At 41.3% G+C, this 23,164-nt stretch overlaps 1 protein-coding gene across 3 annotated transcripts; it reads right to left on the bottom strand.

Annotated features, from left to right (window-relative positions):
- Window positions 1-1,303: 1,303 nt before the first annotated feature.
- il17rel (interleukin 17 receptor E-like) lies at window positions 1,304-14,536 on the bottom strand. Of its 3 annotated transcripts, none has more exons than XM_076296287.1 (18): window positions 14,230-14,536; window positions 12,654-12,681; window positions 12,242-12,385; window positions 11,680-11,786; window positions 11,232-11,346; window positions 10,948-10,992; window positions 9,625-9,761; window positions 8,808-8,879; window positions 8,649-8,703; window positions 8,365-8,525; window positions 7,782-7,826; window positions 7,597-7,654; window positions 6,898-7,043; window positions 6,487-6,552; window positions 3,831-3,888; window positions 2,495-2,638; window positions 2,296-2,358; window positions 1,304-2,195 (listed from the first exon to the last, which is right to left on the bottom strand). In XM_076296287.1, the coding sequence occupies exons 1-18, from the start codon at window positions 14,326-14,328 to the stop codon at window positions 2,005-2,007; spliced, it is 1,734 nt and encodes a 577-aa protein (XP_076152402.1). In that variant the 5' UTR covers window positions 14,329-14,536; the 3' UTR covers window positions 1,304-2,004. The 3 variants fall into 3 exon arrangements, with proteins under 3 accessions (XP_076152402.1, XP_076152401.1, XP_076152403.1); XM_076296286.1 differs by having other exon boundaries at window positions 9,625-9,764; window positions 14,230-14,535; XM_076296288.1 differs by lacking the exon at window positions 10,948-10,992 and having other exon boundaries at window positions 9,625-9,764.
- Between the last annotated feature and the right edge of the window lie 8,628 nt (window positions 14,537-23,164).

The raw sequence follows: 23,164 nt of genomic DNA, 5'->3' as shown, positions 1-23,164 counted from the left end.
TTATATTTACTTAGGCAAAGTAAAGAGAGAACAGGCTGATGATGAGACAAATAAACTGATGAGTGACCACTAGCAGAAAAGCAGTAGTTCATCAGATAGATAGATAGATAGATAGATAGATACAGTAGATAGATAGATAGATAGATAGATAGATAGATAACATACACTACAACATAAACAGAATGATAAATTAACAAATCCACATGACTAAAAAGAACCGTTAAAAGATAATAAATATACTAAAACAAGGATCCACATGAATGTACTAAGGATGTATAAGCATGAGGCGCTTGCAGTGACAGGGCAGGGACTGACCCTGTGATTCAGTATGCAGAATAATGATGTATATCATTATAGCATGTTGTATGTTTTAGTGTTGGTATACATTACCAATGTTGGTGCTTAGGCCTAATAGGGCAAAAATGGGCAGCCGTGGCCTACTGGTTAGCGCTTCGGACTTGTAACTGGAGGGTTGCCGGTTCGAACCCCGACCAGTAGGCTGAAGTGCCCTTGAGCAAGGCACCTAACCCCTCACTGCTCCTCGAGCGCCGCTGTTGTTGCAGGCAGCTCACTGCACCAGGATTAGTGTGTGTGCTTCACCTCACTGTGTGCTGAGTGTGTTTCACTAATTCACGTATTGGGATAAATGCAGAGACCAAATTTCCATCACCGGATCAAAAGAGTACATATACTTATACTTAATAGGTCTTCCAACTGATCTACAGGAAAAGACATGGACCTACTAGGCCTGTGTATTGGCAAGAATCTGGTGATACGATGCTATACATATCACAATACAGGGATTATGATTCAATACATTACAATATATTTCGATACTGTGCGTAAATGTAACATAATGCATTGTATTTTTAAGTCTAATTTTAGAAAAACTGATATTATAATGAAGACACCTGTTTTCCCTTGACATTTTTTCAGTAGCAGAGCGGTTATTCGCAGAAAGTTGGTAAACAAGCTAAGCTAGGGGGGTCCGCCAGCACTTCTTTTAGGCGAGAATGCTAGTGGTGCATCTAATCTAGTGGTGGATGGTTTAAACACAACTTAGGTGAACAACAGTCTATCACAAATCCTTTTCATGTAAACTTATTACTTGTAAACTTTTCATGTAAACTTATTAAAAACTCAAAATTATGTTTTTGAAAATCTATACACTATTGCAAAATAAAATATTGTGATACTCACGTCGTGTATCGATTTTTTTTCTTACACCCCTAGGAAATACTTCTTATTAGTGAGTACCAGTAAGTGTTAATGTTGCTGAAACATAAATGCAAGAACTCAAGTGTTTTATCAGATTTGTTTTATTAACAGGCTTCACATCATTCTCAATACAGCAATGACATTATCTTAAAGTTGTTTTGGCTTTGCCAAAGGTTATTGATGATTGAGCTCAACAACAAATCAAATGACACCCCATCCTTCCATGCACCTGAAGCACCATGCCGTAGGTGGAGTTGTTTATAGCGCAGTCCAAGACACTATGTTTGTTTACCATTAAAAGACCTGTGTCAGTGTATGAACAAAGAGGTGTATGGGATTAGAATGGTGGACTACACCTTTAGGGTTTCAGTGGTCATTCTCTCAGAGTGCCACTGTAAAAGAGCTATTCTTACTTTCAGATGACCCATCATGAATATATGAATAAATAAGTATAAACTTTAAAAAATAGATAACAAAAATAAATCTTGTATACAATTTCTAGTGCAATGCTTATGTACATACTGAATCAGATAACCATACCAGGCTCTCAATTCACAAATGTCTTTCATTAAGCCAGACATGACTAGAAGTGCTGAAATGCTGAAATGTTTGAAGACTACAACTACAACTACAACTACAAAAAATATATCATAAATGGGTTACACTCTCAAATTAGGTTTGAACGTACACTAGTTTGAACAATTCTTGGATCCTTGCAGGCTTAAATGAAAAACTCACCATCAACGGTACCCACATTAAGTAGTGATTACACTGACAGAAATACAACTAAACTGTTGTTAAATCTTTTTTGACCCAATTCAATATATTTTTATTTTCATTGTTCTCAAAATTATCCTCAGTAGTTGGGTAATTATAGTAAATGTGTGGCAGTGCTTTTTGAGGAGAAGATGGAGAAGATTTCACTGAGCCTGCAATAAATGACTTTGACCTTGAATAAACAGATGCTGAGCATTGGGCTGAAAAAGGAAAGAGAAACATATATTGTCAAATGAGGACAGTTTGTCTTCAGGCACAGAATGGATAGGCTATTACTATCTATTCACAAAACCCACCTACCAGAATTATGTTGACCAGCACCAACATTGCTGCATAACGTCCCACCGCATAGCCTCAGATAAACTAAACCAATACATCATATGTTAGAACACACTATATATAATACCTCCATGTTAGTAGAGATGTCTTATTTTAGCAGAACATTAGCACTATTTCAGAACATTAGGCTATTTCCACAGCGTTAAAAAGAGAGATGTACCTATGATAGTTGTGAGTGCGATTCCAACCATGAAGAGTGCCACAAGTAGTGCAGTCAGCAGTCCCACAGCTGGTGCAACTATCCACACAGTCTCCCAGTGGCTACTGGTGGGCGCAAAGGCGGGTGCCTCTCCAGTCGGAGCTACTGTGTAATGAAAGGGACACACCAGTTAAAATCTTGTATATGGTCAGTTAATGTCAGTCATGTCACATATCGTCCAGGACCTTCCAGATCCTGAGCGGGTTTTCCTGTATCGATCGATAGATAGATAGATGGATAGATGGATAGATAGATATATAGATAAATAGATACTTTATTGATCCCCAAGGGGAAATTCAAGAAATCTACCTGTATCTACCTGGCTGGCTGCACTTTTAAGGTGCTCCATTCCCAGGTGGTCAACTCCATGTCATGTTTTTCTGCTGCTGACCTACTGCATCTCCTGTCTCCCTGCTTTGCTGCTTAGCACACCTGTGTCTGATCACTTAATCAGGCACAGTATTTAGGCCGGGCTCTTGGAATCCATCAGTGCAGGGTTATCGTGCCACGCCATCTTGTTGCTAGTGCTGCTCTTTCCCTGTGGAATTACTTTTTTACCTTGTTGGACTGAACTTTGTTACTAAACTTTGGACTGTTCTCTGACCATGATTTTGGGATTACTGCTTTTGGACCTGGACCTTGTGTGTTGTCTTCACTCATTGACTTTCATTTTTTGCTCTGCCATTTCCTGCTGTTTTTCTTGAAGCGTTCTTGTTTCCCCTGAACATTAAATTACAGTTAAACCTGTTGTCATTTTTGCTTGTGTCCTACTGTACTTCTGGGTCCAACCAGTACCTCTGCCCTACCGGATGTAACAAGTCATAAATAAATAAATTGTGATTAATAAACCTCTGGTCACATATGGCAGTCATGAAAGGCAAAGAGCCACCTGAGACTGCTGACCTCAACAGAGAAGGCAGAAGGCTTGGTAGTTTTACTGACCCTATTGACTCCTGGCACACACCTCACATATGAACTTGTGTTTGTGTTGTTTGTCACGTCAGCCACGTGAACAAGCAATGAGGCTCATTCCTCTAGCCTCTCCTTAACCACTCCACACGCCACTCATGTAACAAAATACATTGGTGAGGACATCAACACTTTTATCCTCATCAGATAAGGATTGTGAATGGTTGAATTCTGGCATAACCTGTTTTCTATCAAAAAATACTAAAAGCCTTTTCCCTTTTTACAACATTTAAGATAATAAAGATTTGATAAGGTATGTTCTACCCAACATACAAAGGTTTCAGGCCCAGCAAGTTACATAGTTCAACAGTTCAACAGATGAACCTACAGGATTTGAAGTCACAGTGGCGAATTGTGGCGGCATACTTCACATCAACTCTTTTTACCTGTGAAAACAGGAGAATGGATATTATGAGAATGCTTCTGATAAATATACTGTATATATATACACACACACACACACACGTACACACACACACATACACACACACATATATTATATATATATCATATATATAGACAGTTGGGGAAAATAAGTATTGAACGCATCAACTTTGTTTTTCAGTAAGTTATGTGTAATGAAGTGGACTGATACAGGAAAATAGTATTGAACATGCCTACAAACATTTCTTAAATACTTTGTGGAAAAGCCTTTGTTTGTAATGACAGCTTTAAGACATTTCCTGTATGACGAAACGTATAAGTTGCAGTATTCAGGTGTGTCTTTAAATCTTGAAGATTCCTTCCAGAAATCTTCAAAAGTCAGGGCCTTGATTTCCTTTCTCTGAAACCAATTGAGAGTTTCCTTTGCTGTATGCTTTGGGTCGTTGTTCTGCTGGAAGGTCCACCCACATCTCATCCTCATCCTGGTGAATTCACCCGGAAAAAATGGCTCCATTCTTCACTCCTTTAACTGTATGAAGTCTGCCAGTACCATGAGATGAAAAACAGCCCCTCACCATGATGCCACCACCTCCAAACCTCACTGATGGTATGGTATTTTTAGGGTAATGCACAATGCCATTTCTCCTCCAAACATGAAGTTACATTTTGCTCTTTTTCTGACCAGACTATATTTTCTCAGTATTTTATAGGCTTGTCCAAATGTTGTGTGGCAAACTTTAAACAAGTTTCGACATGTTTGTCCTTAGAAATGGAGTGGTGCGGGGTGAGCGTGCATAGAAGCCATGGAGGTGGAGTGCATTACCTATGATTTTCTCTCGAACAATTGTTCCTGCTGCCGTCAGTTTTTGCTTTTGGGCTACTCTTCTGACTATCCTTCTGATTCCCTGGTCAGAAATGTTGCGAGGAGCTCCTGTGTATGGCCGGTTGATGATGCAGTGATGTTCCTTCCACTTGCAGATAATGGCCACAATGCTGCTTACTGGAAGATTTTGAAGTTTTGAAATGTATCTGTAACCAGTTACATCTTTAGGGATGCACGATATATCGGCGGCCAATATATTATTAGCCGATAAGTGAAAAAAAGAAAATATTATTATCGGTCCGATAACAGAATTCTGGCCGATAATTTGCGCCGATATTTTTTAAAGTCCTAATTTAGGCCTAGGTAAGGTCCGTCTGGCTACACTGAGCTACTTGAGCTTGGTTGGCTATACTTTTTCCTCAATATAATGTCAGCGGTGTGAATGTATTTCACCACTCTAACAAAATCTGTGGATATGCGTTCATTTGGGAATCTGTACATCTCAAAATCCTCTCGTGAATGATCCGCCATTTAACCTTACCAGAGCGGAGCTCAGCCCTATCTAGAGCCGTCTTGTGCTGGTGTGTTTGCACTTTACCGCGCTGGTCGGGGAAACAAATAAACAAACTCGTTATGGGATGAGTACATAAGTAGGCCTAGTTCTAAGTTGTGTTTTAGTATTATATTTGCATTACTTTAGCTTGGGCTTTGTATTATTACCTAGAAATATGCTAACCATTCGTGCTTCAGTTCCAGACAGGTCATCATAATAAGTTATTAAAACCTTCGGGGCTAACGCTTTTCATTCCTGCTGCAGCAGGTTGTGCGCAACAGAGTAGACGGACATAAGATACAGTCTGAGGAGTTGCGGCTTTATTCATTTACCCGCAGTTGAAACTAAACCTAAGTTTCCATCACAAACTCTGATTTGGTCGCTATACTGAAGCTTATTCCAAGCTGAGCCGTTTATGAGCATTTAGTCCTAAATGAAAACGATTCAAACTCTAGCCACTCACTCGCAATTTACTGACGTCAGTCACACATACTGTAGGGCTAGGCTACTGTTATGTTGTTGACTGCCGTACTATTGAGGACTATTATGAGTTCTGTCCATCATTTGGTGGTAGGTAAAATTACTGCAATAAAATTATGCTTATTAAATGCTTTCCCCAAATCACTTTTCACATTTTTTTTCAAGAGTAATATTATCGGTTATCATATCGGTATCGGCCACAATAAACCAATAAATATCGGTTATCGTTATCGGCCCTAAAATTCCATATCGGTGCATCTCTAATCTTTATGTTTTGAAACAGTAAGGTAGCGAAGGTCTTGGAGAGCTCTTTGCTTTTGTCCATAATGAGATGTTTCTTGTGTAACACCTTGGTGACTAAAACCTTTTTATAGCCCATCAATATGTACAAACCCAGCTTATATTAATTTGCACAGATAGGAGGGATAAGTAGCCTACTCTCTAACTACTTACAGATTCCAGTTCGTTCCTTGCCTTGTTGTACTGTTTTTTCTTAGTGTGTTCAATACTTTTTTCCTCTGTCATTTCACTTTATTACACATATCTCTACTTGTGGACTTTAATGTTTGGATTTGTTTTATATGTGTGGATTACCTGAGTTAATACTAACGTCTGATGAAAATTTAATGCGAATAGCCTCACTGGATGTATACTTACTGAAAACAATGTTGACGCGTTCAATACTTAATCCCCCGCTGTACATATATCATACATTCTATAGGGCAGAGAATAAAAGCAGCAAACCTGAATGCAACAGTTTTGCCCACACATGCTGAGGGTGAGGTTGGGTACCACCGATTGATATTTCTCCTGTTAAGAGCAAATTTAGTCATTCAGTTCTCAGTACAAAGACATTTTTCCAAAATGTCAAATTTAACATTTTCAACACCAATGTGGGACACATGATTAAACTTTCCATAAAGACCACTGGTCTATAAATAATGTACAAATTATGCTTTATGTTTTTTTTTTCCGTACGTCTCAACCCATCCCCAGCAAATAAATCTGTCTGAATGGAAGTAGATTATTCTTTTAAAATAAACAAAGTGTACTATAAAGTGTTCTAATCACTTCTTTAATCATGCAGATTTTAATCTGTACCTTGTCATAAATTGATCAAAGAGCCATATGAAACCCTGGACATGAAAGACTCACAACATTGAGGGTGATAGCATCTTTGTTTTCCTCACATGCTGAAGGCCCAGTCATGTGACAGACACTTATCAAAAGCGTAGGTCTGATCTTTGATGTCACTACCAGCTGTGTCTTGCCATTTTCCATGGCCACTCCTATGTCCCATGCTATGAAGGTAATAAACATACATGATAAGATCATCCTGGTAACTCTCAATTTATATTCTTTTCAGGATAGAGCATATCCAAATAATGAGTGTGTTGTCAGGACCTGTTTGTGGTACGCATCTAACTTAACAGCAACGTAGTTTGGTTTTCCCCTCTCAAAATGGCCTCAAACACATTTTGATGGCTCACTGATTTATAATAGGGAGAATGGTGTCTCTGCCATTGCACTATGTACTGTAGCCTTGTGTAGGCCTGCTGTGTTGCATAGTGACCCTAGTCCTCATTATCTGACACACCCTTTAGCATTACTTTCTAACATTGAAGGTATAACTCATTCAGCCTTATCATTAAGGGTAATTGTCATTTTCATAGACTTTCATGGAAGGCTGCACATTAAAAAAAATGGTGCGAAAGGGGTACACATACATTGAAATGGTTGAATATAATTTGGGGGTTAAATACAATTTGTTATATTGTGTTGCTTTAAGGTGGTTGTGACATTAAGATTCGCTTTAAATAGAAAATGAGGTCATAGGTAATAATAGGAACCTACCTGTAAAACCACTGCCAGCAAATGGACACTTTATCCAGGTAGCTGTTTTTGTAGTAAACTAAACCAAAGAGCACAGGTATTACTACACTGACGTCAGCACTGAGTGACTCCACTGACATCAGCATGCTGCTTGATGTCATTATGGAAATAAAACTACAGACACAAAGACATTCCCAGAATTTTACCTTCATGCAAAGTTGTGGGTGTGGATCCACTGTGGAAAACAAAACCTGCAACGAAATTCAAAATAAAACATGAATATGCAGTAAGCCTATGTATTACTAGTTGTGTTGTACAGGCCTCACACCTCAATCACAAGAAGAATGTAAAAAAGAAATGCAGTCCCATGTATAACCCGTCCCTGTATATTAACATCTAGGTAAAAAAAATAAATAGAAAATCAATGTATAAATTAACATCTGGCAGCTATTTGAATGGTATTGCTGGACAACCACATAACTGGTTCCATGTGTTGTGATTGGATGATGAAAATATGTCTGTGGATGTTCTCCAGGAAAAAACCCAAATATCATGCCTTGTGCATCATCAGTGTATGAGTAAGTTTTAAAGTCCGCACATCCAAATGTCTGACCTGGGAGCAGGACAAACAAACGACCAGATAGAAAAGAGAAAAAGACCGCTTCAACCAGGGTTTTCTGCTCCCACTTGTTTTTATTTTTATTTTTCCGTGACGTTTCGGGTAATCACCCTTCTTCAGACGTGCGTCATCAGTGTAGGAACATATAAATCGAGACCACTATCTCTCACCTTCGTCTTGGAAACAGATTGCGTGGCGTTGGGCAGATTCTCACAGACCTCTCCGTTTCTTTGGCACAAAGTGACATCAACGTCAGTCTGACATGCCGGTTCCCATGATAACATCTGCTCTACTGAATCAAAGGCCACGCCTGACCACAACTCCTCCATATCTGAGAGAGACCATTGAACAAACCAGATCATATACAAGATCAACTTTTGTTGTAGCAACACCAATGTGTCAACACGAAATGTGTCAACATAACCATTTTCTCAGAAAAGGATGTTTAACATACTATTTTTAAAGGGACAGACTTGTACTCGAGGTGCATCAAACACAGAGGACCAACCCTGTAAAATGAAAGAGAATCTCATTGTGATACCATCTGCCACAGAGATTTTCATATAGTTTATTTTCATGATAATATGCAACCAAGAGTTACACTGTTACTTACCTCAATACACAAACAAGGCAGCGGTCTGGCATATTGCAGTGTCACATTCTTTATTGGATCTTCCTTTTTTAACTGGAAATGTAAACACAAAACATCTGTCAATTGCGTAATGGAAGACATTTCCGGTAACTGCAGTATGCAGTATGAACATGCAAATGACCTCATATTCTCAGAAAAGCATTTCAAGGAAGGTGAGCTAGAAACCCACCCAGTAAACACCTTGAGGAGCAAAAGATTTTGGCAACTTCTAAATATATTCTTATTTGAGCGTGAATAGGACAATATGGTGATAAAAACAAAAAAAGTAGTAATAGTTTGTGCTTCCTTAATGTTAAACGTATGGCTTGAAAAATGCAATGACAAGGTATTTGTACAGTATATTTTATTATTCTGGTGGTTATAACTTGATTTAGTCCTACCAGTTTTAACTGTCATTTGCAAGGCTTGTATCAACAGATAACTACTTCACATTTTTTGATGTGCAGTGTGGCTTTGTGTGTTCTGCATGGAATAGTTCTGCTTTTTATAGCATTTGTTTTGTGTTTGTCTGGTGTTACTAAGTAATTCTATAGTGTGAAGGATCACCACAATCATTGGAATCCATATTTTACTATGAACAGTTCCAGTTCCCATTCAATATTTAATGATTGGACCTAGTAATGTGAATAAGTTTTTTAATAAACAGGCTGAAGTTTGATTGCATATATCAGTCATCATTTGCAGCATTTTAACAAATGTAATATGATACCCATCCATTCAGGATGTAGAATGATAACGGATATTGAGTTTTGTCAAGATAAAAAAACGATGTACTCACAAGTACATAGGTTCCAGTTCCACGACAGAAGTATCCCTTGTGACACAGCCTGAGGTTGTAGTCTGTGTTCTCCAGCATGTTGGTCACTGATACAGACAGCGCTCTTCTCTCAGTGTCCAGCTGGTATGTGATTTTCCCTACTACCACAGTGACATGAAGATTATAGATTCCAGTGAGAAATAAGTGGTCTTGTATACAAAGCTAGGAAATGATTTTTAAAAATGTACAGTACTGTGCAAAATGTTTAAGCTGCTATTAGATTTGCTGCTTTAGCAATATTCTGACGGCCACATATATTTATTTCTCATTATCTTTATTAGAATACAATAACAATATACAGGAAAAATATACACACTATTTAAAAAATAACACACAAAAATAACACACAAAAATGTGTACATGGCTCTGATCCAGTTTTAGGCCATCATTAGATTTGTTGTTTGAGCAGTGTCATAATGGGCAGTGTCATAAGGGGACAGCTGGTTCAGAAATGGGAAGGAGATGACCTCAGACTGAAATTGGACTAAACTCTGTAATACTGTGTAGTATACAATACATATGGACACTGTAATACTGTGTACATATTTCCTGTATTTTCTGGTTGTATTCTAATAAAAAAAAAAATGCTAAATGTTTTGTCCTTAAGCAGTCTAGAGGCTATTTTAACGATATGAAACACACCGTCTGAACCAGAATGTTTAAATACGTTTAGGGTGTGGCCAATCCAAAATTGCTATCCTGAGGACATAAAAAGTTCACCAGATGCCAGGTGCATTGTTCAAAAGGGTTGTTATGTTTTTTAATGGATGTGTTTTTGGCGTAACATCCATTAAACCAATGAGAGTCTGTCATTGTCTTTATGAGCAAGGGAAGCGTTGGTATTTTAACAGTCAGTGCATCTGAAGGAATCTGATTGCACGCGATACCGTGTATGCAACACCAGGGTTCCACTAAACTTAAACCAGGTAACTAAACTAAACTTTGCCTGGGACTCGTCGCTAAAGGCTGCTTACATTTTGTTACAGCCCTCAAAATAGCTGTGCTTGTATGCCCTTTTCGCTTTAAACCAGGTTTTTCTTGGTCAGTGACAGAATGATTTTTAGTGGATGTAAGACAGCGATTTTTGGATCATGCACCTGACCGCACCTATTTCTTTAATTGACACGCCTCTGGGCGTAATGTTCAAATGAACTGGAGCGCATGGAGAAAAAGTTATCACTGGCTTGGGTATAGGATAGGAACAAGATTTGCTTGGCGCCACATTGCGCTGGGTGTAAGAGAGTGCTCTAAGACTTCTCGCAGCACAAAGTTCTTGGAAATTACCAATGCATTCTGGGATGTTGTTTTGAATATCAGCGTGGTTGCATCCTGAAATGAGAATAATGACCATACACATGACATGCCTTTTTTACTTTGGTGAATAGCTCAGTGATTTGTGTCATGGAAAATTGAGTCATTTCATCAGATACTACCATCACACAGTATTGTGACATTTCTTCAGATGCCACACACAGTTGCAGAATGTTGATTGTATAATTGTAATCTAGATAGAATTGATATCATACAATAAGCTATGCTAGATCAGGCATGTGCGTGATTACCCTTACCTGGAACATTGTAGGTTTTGGAAACACTCAAATGACAGAAATCAGGGCTTGTTTTCAGTGTAACATGGACGTTTTGTCCTACAGCCACTTCAAAGCAGTTGTCTTGAACTTGAACCTGATGTGAAGAGGACCAAATATGTGTACGTGTATATACACGTGTGAAATATGTCATAAAAAGCAACAGCAATGAAGATGACTGATTAAAGAATCTGTTGGTATTTGTGAGTGCCCGCATCAACATTGTGGATGTTGATTGGCAGCGGTGAGTAATCCCCTTCCTACAGCTCAAATATATCTGAAATTACATATGGGAAATCCCTAAAGGCTGAACTGTCTAAATCACATTAATTTGGAAACTATCCATACCTCATACCATAGTCACAGACTATTTTACATACTGTACAGTGTATGTTAACATGCAATTCTGGATCTGACTGAGGCATTGTACCTGCTGTGTACTGAGGTGCTTCCGAACTGCTTTAGGGAAGGTATAGGTCCTACAGCGTTCCATCATGCCTGCTGCAACTGTGCATATGGAAACACCCTTCACATGTTCTGAGAAAGGAATCACACTCATCATTACTTCCTCAGTCATGCAAAGCCAAACCTCACAAAGGTAAGTGATTACATGCTGCCTTGTACAAGTAAGGGGCTGCCTGGGGTACACATGCATCATTATTTATTTTCCTATCTTATATGCCCCACGAGCAGTATGTAAAGCATGAGAGCCACTGATGTCAAAATCTACAGGAAAAACAATAAGGGACTTCCCCCTTTGGGTTCTGTGTAGTTCACACAATTTACACTGGAAGTCTGTGCTTTTACAATAGCTAACTTGCATACGCGTCACAGATTCTAACAGGAAAACTTCACAGTACAAGGGCCCCTTTTTTTCAAAGTGTCATGACCTCCAGGCAGCCGATCATTCTTCACTTCCAGTGAAACTCATATGATCCTGACAGACGGCAACTCAGCCAGGAAATGTTACTCAGTGAGGAAGTGCTACATACCATTCATCAACAAAGTACTCCTCACTTGGAGGAAAAGGGAGCACTGCTGTGGCCTTTCACATTTCATTACTGTGGAGACACTCATGTCGAGGGACACGCTGTCTTGGAGGCCTTTGGGAGGTTTCTTGCATTGTGGAAAAGATACTGTTTTTAACACAAAAAAATACCTCAAACTTTGGTTCATGAAATACTTTGTGTTACATCAATTTCATCATTTTTTTTTTACATTTTGAATAGAACATATTGGTCAGATATTTATGGAAATTACATTCTTTAAGATCATGAACAGAAATCTGTAGTATTATAGGGAGGGAGCTCAGAAGTTTGGCACATCTAACCAAACTTTAAATTCAGCTTGTCTAATGACACTCAAGGGTGTGAAAACTGCAGAAAATAGGAAAATAATACTCACAGTCAGACTTTGTTTTACAGTGCAATCCCTGTCAAGGAGACAACATTGACACACTGAAATGAGCATTTGAGGACAGGAGTTATTGAATCAGCACCAAAAAGGCTTTCTCTGAGTTTACGATTTGCATGTCCTTGCTGGTGGTGGTTGGAGATTACACATGTATGAGGAAACGTTTAACTGTAGGGGTTTGCCCAGATGACTGTAGACTATATCCTGGTTACATTGACATTGAGTGTTGCTTCTCCACTACCCTTTCTTTAGAGTAGGTGCATCTGTCAACCTCATAATTAAATGTTCCCTGAAGCTACTGTAATTTTAGTTATTTACTGTGGAGCGCACATTTGCTGAACTGCATGCAAAGCATCTGATGATGTGCCAGTGACCACAAACTTGTCCTAGTTCAATGCGGAAAAAAAAACTGACTCTGCCCTGAAGAAGTTTGGTCTGAATCAATATCTTCCTTTACTCCCTTACACAAATAACAATCTCCCTCTTCCTCCATCTCTCTCTCTCCATCTCTCTCTCTCTCTCTCTCTCTCTCTCTCACCTGGCATTGAGCCACAGCTTGTTGTTACAGTATGCAGTCACACACATTCAACCGTAATGACAGCACACCCTGGAATCCCCCACACATCCTCCAACCAGACTCATGGACATTCATGGATGCCCACACACACGAGTGCTTCACCCATCTCTGGGGTTCATCATCACACAGGGGTAAACCTAACCTGGGGGTCCCTCATGTCATAAGACCATGGTTCACACTATCACTCTAACCTTTTCATTCTTTCACTAAGCTCACTTTAAACATACTCACTCTAGACCGGTCTTGATTTGGATGAAGTGTTATGACCTGAACAAAACTGACTTGTAAGCAAAGCAAAGTAGTTACATAGTGTGCAGTATACAAATGGCAAATTGGAGCTAGGAAGATCCATCTACATTTTTATTCACTTAGCACCATTTAACAATCAACAGGTTGTACAGAGCCCAGGATCACTTGGACATAAAGTAAAACAGGAGTAAATTCCTCTGATACAGCTAAACAACCCTATGAGTCATAAATTCACCTGGTAGCTATGACTCAGCTTAAGAGTTTCAGAGATAAAATATAACAGCTCCGTCACCATGAGTCATCTACGCATGGTTATCAAAGGATGTCGTAATCAAATTATTGTTCGTATGATGATGGTCATATTTGAAATTTGAAGTGTAGTCATTGCTATATATGGAAAGTGATAGAGACCAAGTATAGACACCATGATTTCACAGACATATAAAAGCATTATGCATTGCACATGCATAAAATGGATGTGCATTCAAATAATGTTGGAGTGGTGCTGCGTATTAGATCTCCTTAATATACAATATTGACCTGTCAAGTGCTACAGTACATTTTTGCATTGATGTCATTCATTGGTGGGTGGAAGCATAGTAGTCATAGCTATGTATGAAAAGTGATTGAACATGCATAACATCTATTAGCGAACTTTTTGTGAAACACCAGTACAGTTTGACCAAGGCTCTTTAGTTTTACAGAGAACAGTAGACATAAATACAAATGAAGGTACCCTACCTGATTACAGTGTGATCCACAACGCTGGATAGTCTCAATCCTGTAACCATGTGACAGACAACTGTAGAGACTTAGGAGCCACAATACAGCAGATCTCATCTTGTCTTAAGCTTTGCTATACTGTCTAATCAGACACCTGTCCTAACAGTGGAATGAAGTGAAATGATCTTCAATTCATTTTAAATAAAACCTGGTTTTCAGGGGTGGCAAGTATTAATATTCCTGTTAAATATCTCTAATAGTATTTCTTAACAGTCCTAACAACCTGTACCAAACAAATCTCAAGAAAGTTATGTGTGCCGTAGTAACACCTCCCCCATATGTTTATTTTCTCCCTCCCTCCTCTCCCACACACACACCCACACACACACACACTCCCCGGCAGTAACTCCCCTATTGCTATATATGGAAAGTGATAGAGACCAAGTATAGACACCATGATTTCACAGACATATAAAAGCATTATGCATTGCACATGCATAAAATGGATGTGCATCCAAATAATGTTGGAGTGGTGCTGCGTATTAGATCTCCTTAATATACAATATTGACCTGTCAAGTGCTACAGTACATTTTTGCATTGATGTCATTCATTGGTGGGTGGAAGCATAGTAGTCATAGCTATGTATGAAAAGTGATTGAACATGCATAACATCTATTAGCAAACTTTTTGTGAAACACCAGTACAGTTTGACCAAGGCTCTTTAGTTTTACAGAGAACAGTAGACATAAATACAAATGAAGGTACCCTACCTTTACATTAATACACAGGATTAGATGTTAAAATCCCTTGTGCCAAAATCCAAGGTAAAAACACATTCAGAAGCCCCTGCTCAAGTTTAACTTTAAAAAGCACACTACCCACAAATCCGCCAACAAATGGTCACAAGCACAATGCAAATGGCCTATCCAACAGCAGTAGCCTATATAGTATGCGGCATGTCATTGGGGTTATCAAGTGGGCACCCTCATTCACCGATGTTTCGTTAAGTTAGGCCCACGACACCTCATGAAGGCTTAACAGTGAAACCAGCGTCCTGGAGACACTCCCCTCCATGCTACCACCATATTACCACATTGAAATATCCACTACTCAAAATACTCTTAACCAGCCCAGGCATGGTCTAAGTTGGCTAGGTCGGTCCGTCCCGTTGATGTGGACTGAACCATAAACCATAAAGAACCTTAGCCAAGTACCATCACCCTAGGCACAGCCCATCACAAACACAAAACAAATTAGCCAGTTAGCTTAGCCCATTATCTTAGGCCCCATCCCAAACACAAAACAAATTAGCCAGCAGTTAGCAGTTAGCTTACACCCCATGCTGCCCCATATTACCACAACAAGCATCCAAATACCCTTAACCAACCTAGGCATGGTTTAAGTTGGCTAGGTCGGTCCGTCCCGTTGATGTGGACTGAACCATAAACCATAAAGAACCTTAGCCAAGTACCATCAACCTAGGCACAGTCCATCACAAACACAAAACAAATGAGCCAGTTAGCTTACCTTAGCTTGCGCCCCAGGAAGGGTAACTTCTCCTTACCCACCACCAAAACAAATGAGCCAGTTAGCTTACCTTAGCTTGCGCCCCAGGAAGGGTAACTTCTCCTTACCCATGACCAAAACAAATGAGCCAGTTAGCTTACCTTAGCTTGCGCCCCAGGAAGGGTAACTTCTCCTTACCCACAACCATTCGCTTGCCCGTTCTGCTGCTAAGGACATGTTACTAACCACCTGCCTTAGACTTCGACCACAAATGCCCAATTCAGACAGCAAGCCAATAGCAGATCTGGCCACAAACCCACGTGCACCGATTTCAATAGGCCTTAATCGTGCACTCCAACCTCGCTTAGCTGCCTCCTCTGCTATTTCAGTATATTTAGCTCTCTTCAGCTCATTGGCCACTTCCACTCTGTCTTCCCAAGGAACAGTGAGTTCAATGAAGTAAACTATCTTCTCTGAATCCGACCATAGAATTACGTCAGGACGTAGCTTAGTACTCACTATATGTGGAGGTACCGCCATCTGCTGGCCAAGATCAACCTTCATTTCCCAGCCCGCCCCATTTTTCAACTGGCCGGTTTTGCACCTGGCCTTCGCGGAACAAGGTTTATCCCCCTGACGTACAAAGTTAATTTGCCTTACCCCTTTACTAGCTGCTAATGAATTGACTTCTCTTCTTTTATCCTCTATTGCCGCTGCCACACATTTCAATACCTGGTTATGACGCCACGTATACCGCCCCTGGGTGAGACTTACCTTGCATCCTGATAGGATATGGTGGAGACTGCCCACACACGAGCAAAGTATGCATTTATCATCCTCACCAAACCATTGACTTAAATTCTTGGGAGATGGGAGCACATCATATGTAGCACCTAACATAAATCTGATCTTACTAGCTTCCATGCCCCATAGATCTTTCCATTTAATCTGTCTTTTTTCCACCCCTTCCCAGTTCACCCACTGCCCTTGTTTTGCCTGCGACACTGCCTTAGTACATCTTACAGCCTCCTCCTGTCTATGCATTTCCTCCACTACCATTTTCCTCTTTTCTCCTGCAGAAGCCTTACTCCACAAGGGTTTACTTGCACCCACCCCTAGACCCCCCCGCCCGTGCTGCACATGGCCCATTATATCTCTATGCTTCAATGCTGATTGAGCTTGCTTAACTGCCTGCTCTGGGTTCCACTTCCTCCCTGCATTAACTGAGGGTGCAACTTTCCTCACCACTGGGTCCTTGGACTGAGTAAGAGTCAATTCCAATCTAGCCTTAGCACACTTAAATTCCTCTGTCAGACTAGATATTGGCAACTCTACAATACCCTTCCCATACAAGGCTACACTGCTTAAGCAGCGTGGGACTCCGAGCCATTTTCTGACAAAGGAGTTGATCATTTTTTCCAACCTCTCTACCTTTGACAGAGGAACTTCATAAACTGTCAATGGCCACATTAGCCGAGGCAACAAACCAAACTGCAAACACCACAGCTTGAGCTTACCTGGCAGCCCCGACTTGTCAATTTTTGCAATACCTTGCCTAGTGACCTGTCTCAAGTCTTCAACCTGTGATTTATCACTAAGGCTTGCATCATACCACCTTCCCAGGCTCTTCACTGGTTTCTCCAGAACTGTGGGAATCACCTCCTTATTTATAGCAAACTTCTTATCTGTTACCTTCCCTTTAATAATTGAGAGACTCCTAGACTTACTTGGTTTCACCTTCATTCTGGCCCATTGCAGATTACTATTTAACTTACCCAGCAACCTGTTGGTGCATGGAACGGTTGTCGTCAAGGTTGTCATGTCGTCCATGAAAGCCCGAATCGGGGGGAGGCGTGGCCCTCCCTGCAACTTCTCCCCGCCCACTACCCATTTTGAGGCCCTAATAATGACCTCCATTGCCATTGTAAAAGCAAGTGGGGAGATGGTACATCCGGCCATGATTCCTATCTCAAGTTGTTGCCAACCTGTGGTGTAATCAGCTGTAGTAAAACATAATTGAATATCCAGAAAGTATGCTTTTACTAGGCTTTTAATGCTACCTGGGATTCTGAAATAATCAAAGGTCTCCCACAACAGACTATGCGGCACAGACCCAAAAGCATTAGCCAAATCCAAGAACACAACGTGCAGGTCTCTCTTCTCACGCTTTGCTAATTGAATTTGGTGCCAAATCATGCTGGTATGCTCTAAGCACCCAGAGAAGCCAGGAATTCCAGCTTTTTGCACCGTGGTATCAATTAGTTTATTCCTTTCAAGGTAATTTGTCAGTCTCCGTGCCACCACACTAAAGAAAACCTTCCCTTCAACATTCAGTAGACTAATTGGCCTAAATTGATTAATCTCCACTGCGTCCTTTTCTTTGGGAATAAATATTCCCCCAGCCCTCCGCCAAGCCTTGGGAATACTCTGCTTTTTCCAAACTATCTTCATTAATTGCCATAAAAATCTTAAAACATCTGGTGCACTCTTATACAACCGGTAGGGCACTCCATTAGGTCCCGGGGCTGAAGAGGCCCTTGCACGTTTTATTACTTCTTGCACCTCTTTCCACCTTGGTGGACTATCGTCGCATTGGCTACTTAATTCACCAATAGGTGGGATATCAGCAGGAAGTACCATCTCCCTGAACCTCTCCCTATCTTTGTGCACTCCCTCTAAATACTCCTCAAGCTTCTGCTTAGGTTCCAAAAGACTACCACTCTTCTGCATTACGAATAAAGACTTAACAAACTTAAATGGGTCTTTATAGAATGCTAGTCGGGCTCGTGATTTCTTCTTCCTATTTTTCCTAATATTTTCAGCTCTTCTTAGCACTACTAACCGCTCCCTCACATCTGCCTGTAGACAGTCAATACCTTCCTTCTCATCATCTGTAGCTTTTCTCCACTGCTTCTTAAGCTGCCTCCTCTCCTTGATAAGTTTATCTATCTCCTGCTGGCGCCTAGATTTAACTACCTCATGTAGCCGTTTTGTCCTTCTCTCAATAGTCCCAAATCTTTCCTTACCATAGGTATAAATAATGTCTCCCATTTTCTCTAATTTGCTTTCAGCCGTCCCCTTGAGCTGACCCAGGATACTGACCAAATCACTATTAACATCTTCCCACATTCTACATTCTGCTGCGCCTGGCTATCTAACCCCAGGCCTATGACCATTAATCTTCTCCCTCTTTGGCTGACTGGCCTCTCTCTCTGCCTCAGTGCTAGAACTTACCTCAACAACAGGGGTACTGATGTCCTGCGAACTGTGGGTTTCTTCCTGTCGCTGGACTTCAACCGACTGACTTGATGCACTTCTTAAGAAATAGCTATCAATGCGGGGACCCTGTGTTCCCTCTACCAAGCACTTCTTTTTCCCTTGATGAATTTTCAGGCCCTTTAGACTTGTAACCTTCTGCCAACCACACACACACATCTGCAGCTTTTTCTCAGTTTTCTCTGAACTAGTGGCTTCCACAAACATGTTTTCCTTACTCGTAATCAAATTCGTTCCAGGGTCAGTAACCATGTCTATCACAAGTGAGTCATCTTCCGCCCCTGCTCTCGCTGACTCTAGGGGTATTTTTTCATTATGTCGTACTGTAGCTTAGTAGGGTGCAGCCCATAGCTTAGTGAAGCCTGGGCTACTGCCACAATGAGCTGCTAACCCATTGTAGCCCCGGCGGGGTCTATTCCCTCCTGTCAGCCGTCTTTCCGTGCTGTCACAAGGTCTTTCCCTAGTTGCCAGCTGCCCTATTCACAGCAGTCACTAGCCTACGCTAGCTTCAGCATTACATTAATACACAGGATTAGATGTTAAAATCCCTTGTGTCAAAATCCAAGGTAAAAACACATTCAGAAGCCCCTGCTCAAGTTTAACTTTAAAAAGCACACTACCCACAAATCCGCCAACAAATGGTCACAAGCACAATGCAAATGGCCTATCCAACAGCAGTAGCCTATATAGTATGCGGCATGTCATTGGGGTTATCAAGTGGGCACCCTCATTCACCGATGTTTCGTTAAGTTAGGCCCACGACACCTCATGAAGGCTTAACAGTGAAACCAGCGTCCTGGAGACACTCCCCTCCATGCTACCACCATATTACCACATTGAAATATCCACTACTCAAAATACTCTTAACCAGCCCAGGCATGGTCTAAGTTGGCTAGGTCGGTCCGTCCCGTTGATGTGGACTGAACCATAAACCATAAAGAACCTTAGCCAAGTACCATCACCCTAGGCACAGCCCATCACAAACACAAAACAAATTAGCCAGTTAGCTTAGCCCATTATCTTAGGCCCCATCCCAAACACAAAACAAATTAGCCAGCAGTTAGCAGTTAGCTTACACCCCATGCTGCCCCATATTACCACAACAAGCATCCAAATACCCTTAACCAACCTAGGCATGGTTTAAGTTGGCTAGGTCGGTCCGTCCCGTTGATGTGGACTGAACCATAAACCATAAAGAACCTTAGCCAAGTACCATCAACCTAGGCACAGTCCATCACAAACACAAAACAAATGAGCCAGTTAGCTTACCTTAGCTTGCGCCCCAGGAAGGGTAACTTCTCCTTACCCACCACCAAAACAAATGAGCCAGTTAGCTTACCTTAGCTTGCGCCCCAGGAAGGGTAACTTCTCCTTACCCATGACCAAAACAAATGAGCCAGTTAGCTTACCTTAGCTTGCGCCCCAGGAAGGGTAACTTCTCCTTACCCACAACCATTCGCTTGCCCGTTCTGCTGCTAAGGACATGTTACTAACCACCTGCCTTAGACTTCGACCACAAATGCCCAATTCAGACAGCAAGCCAATAGCAGATCTGGCCACAAACCCACGTGCACCGATTTCAATAGGCCTTAATCGTGCACTCCAACCTCGCTTAGCTGCCTCCTCTGCTATTTCAGTATATTTAGCTCTCTTCAGCTCATTGGCCACTTCCACTCTGTCTTCCCAAGGAACAGTGAGTTCAATGAAGTAAACTATCTTCTCTGAATCCGACCATAGAATTACGTCAGGACGTAGCTTAGTACTCACTATATGTGGAGGTACCGCCATCTGCTGGCCAAGATCAACCTTCATTTCCCAGCCCGCCCCATTTTTCAACTGGCCGGTTTTGCACCTGGCCTTCGCGGAACAAGGTTTATCCCCCTGACGTACAAAGTTAATTTGCCTTACCCCTTTACTAGCTGCTAATGAATTGACTTCTCTTCTTTTATCCTCTATTGCCGCTGCCACACATTTCAATACCTGGTTATGACGCCACGTATACCGCCCCTGGGTGAGACTTACCTTGCATCCTGATAGGATATGGTGGAGACTGCCCACACACGAGCAAAGTATGCATTTATCATCCTCACCAAACCATTGACTTAAATTCTTGGGAGATGGGAGCACATCATATGTAGCACCTAACATAAATCTGATCTTACTAGCTTCCATGCCCCATAGATCTTTCCATTTAATCTGTCTTTTTTCCACCCCTTCCCAGTTCACCCACTGCCCTTGTTTTGCCTGCGACACTGCCTTAGTACATCTTACAGCCTCCTCCTGTCTATGCATTTCCTCCACTACCATTTTCCTCTTTTCTCCTGCAGAAGCCTTACTCCACAAGGGTTTACTTGCACCCACCCCTAGACCCCCCCGCCCGTGCTGCACATGGCCCATTATATCTCTATGCTTCAATGCTGATTGAGCTTGCTTAACTGCCTGCTCTGGGTTCCACTTCCTCCCTGCATTAACTGAGGGTGCAACTTTCCTCACCACTGGGTCCTTGGACTGAGTAAGAGTCAATTCCAATCTAGCCTTAGCACACTTAAATTCCTCTGTCAGACTAGATATTGGCAACTCTACAATACCCTTCCCATACAAGGCTACACTGCTTAAGCAGCGTGGGACTCCGAGCCATTTTCTGACAAAGGAGTTGATCATTTTTTCCAACCTCTCTACCTTTGACAGAGGAACTTCATAAACTGTCAATGGCCACATTAGCCGAGGCAACAAACCAAACTGCAAACACCACAGCTTGAGCTTACCTGGCAGCCCCGACTTGTCAATTTTTGCAATACCTTGCCTAGTGACCTGTCTCAAGTCTTCAACCTGTGATTTATCACTAAGGCTTGCATCATACCACCTTCCCAGGCTCTTCACTGGTTTCTCCAGAACTGTGGGAATCACCTCCTTATTTATAGCAAACTTCTTATCTGTTACCTTCCCTTTAATAATTGAGAGACTCCTAGACTTACTTGGTTTCACCTTCATTCTGGCCCATTGCAGATTACTATTTAACTTACCCAGCAACCTGTTGGTGCATGGAACGGTTGTCGTCAAGGTTGTCATGTCGTCCATGAAAGCCCGAATCGGGGGGAGGCGTGGCCCTCCCTGCAACTTCTCCCCGCCCACTACCCATTTTGAGGCCCTAATAATGACCTCCATTGCCATTGTAAAAGCAAGTGGGGAGATGGTACATCCGGCCATGATTCCTATCTCAAGTTGTTGCCAACCTGTGGTGTAATCAGCTGTAGTAAAACATAATTGAATATCCAGAAAGTATGCTTTTACTAGGCTTTTAATGCTACCTGGGATTCTGAAATAATCAAAGGCCTCCCACAACAGACTATGCGGCACAGACCCAAAAGCATTAGCCAAATCCAAGAACACAACGTGCAGGTCTCTCTTCTCACGCTTTGCTAATTGAATTTGGTGCCAAATCATGCTGGTATGCTCTAAGCACCCAGAGAAGCCAGGAATTCCAGCTTTTTGCACCGTGGTATCAATTAGTTTATTCCTTTCAAGGTAATTTGTCAGTCTCCGTGCCACCACACTAAAGAAAACCTTCCCTTCAACATTCAGTAGACTAATTGGCCTAAATTGATTAATCTCCACTGCGTCCTTTTCTTTGGGAATAAATATTCCCCCAGCCCTCCGCCAAGCCTTGGGAATACTCTGCTTTTTCCAAACTATCTTCATTAATTGCCATAAAAATCTTAAAACATCTGGTGCACTCTTATACAACCGGTAGGGCACTCCATTAGGTCCCGGGGCTGAAGAGGCCCTTGCACGTTTTATTACTTCTTGCACCTCTTTCCACCTTGGTGGACTATCGTCGCATTGGCTACTTAATTCACCAATAGGTGGGATATTAGCAGGAAGTACCATCTCCCTGAACCTCTCCCTATCTTTGTGCACTCCCTCTAAATACTCCTCAAGCTTCTGCTTAGGTTCCAAAAGACTACCACTCTTCTGCATTACGAATAAAGACTTAACAAACTTAAATGGGTCTTTATAGAATGCTAGTCGGGCTCGTGATTTCTTCTTCCTATTTTTCCTAATATTTTCAGCTCTTCTTAGCACTACTAACCGCTCCCTCACATCTGCCTGTAGACAGTCAATACCTTCCTTCTCATCATCTGTAGCTTTTCTCCACTGCTTCTTAAGCTG

The sequence above is a fragment of the Alosa pseudoharengus genome, unplaced genomic scaffold (assembly GCF_046254945.1).
Source record: "Alosa pseudoharengus isolate Yale_2024_CS ecotype anadromous, Long Island Sound unplaced genomic scaffold, YU_APseudo_1.1 YU_APseudo_1.1_scf_20, whole genome shotgun sequence".
Classification (NCBI taxonomy): domain Eukaryota; kingdom Metazoa; phylum Chordata; class Actinopteri; order Clupeiformes; family Clupeidae; genus Alosa; species Alosa pseudoharengus.
The sequence above is the reverse complement of the archived record's forward strand: the minus strand, read 5'-3'. Positions and strand labels throughout refer to the sequence as shown.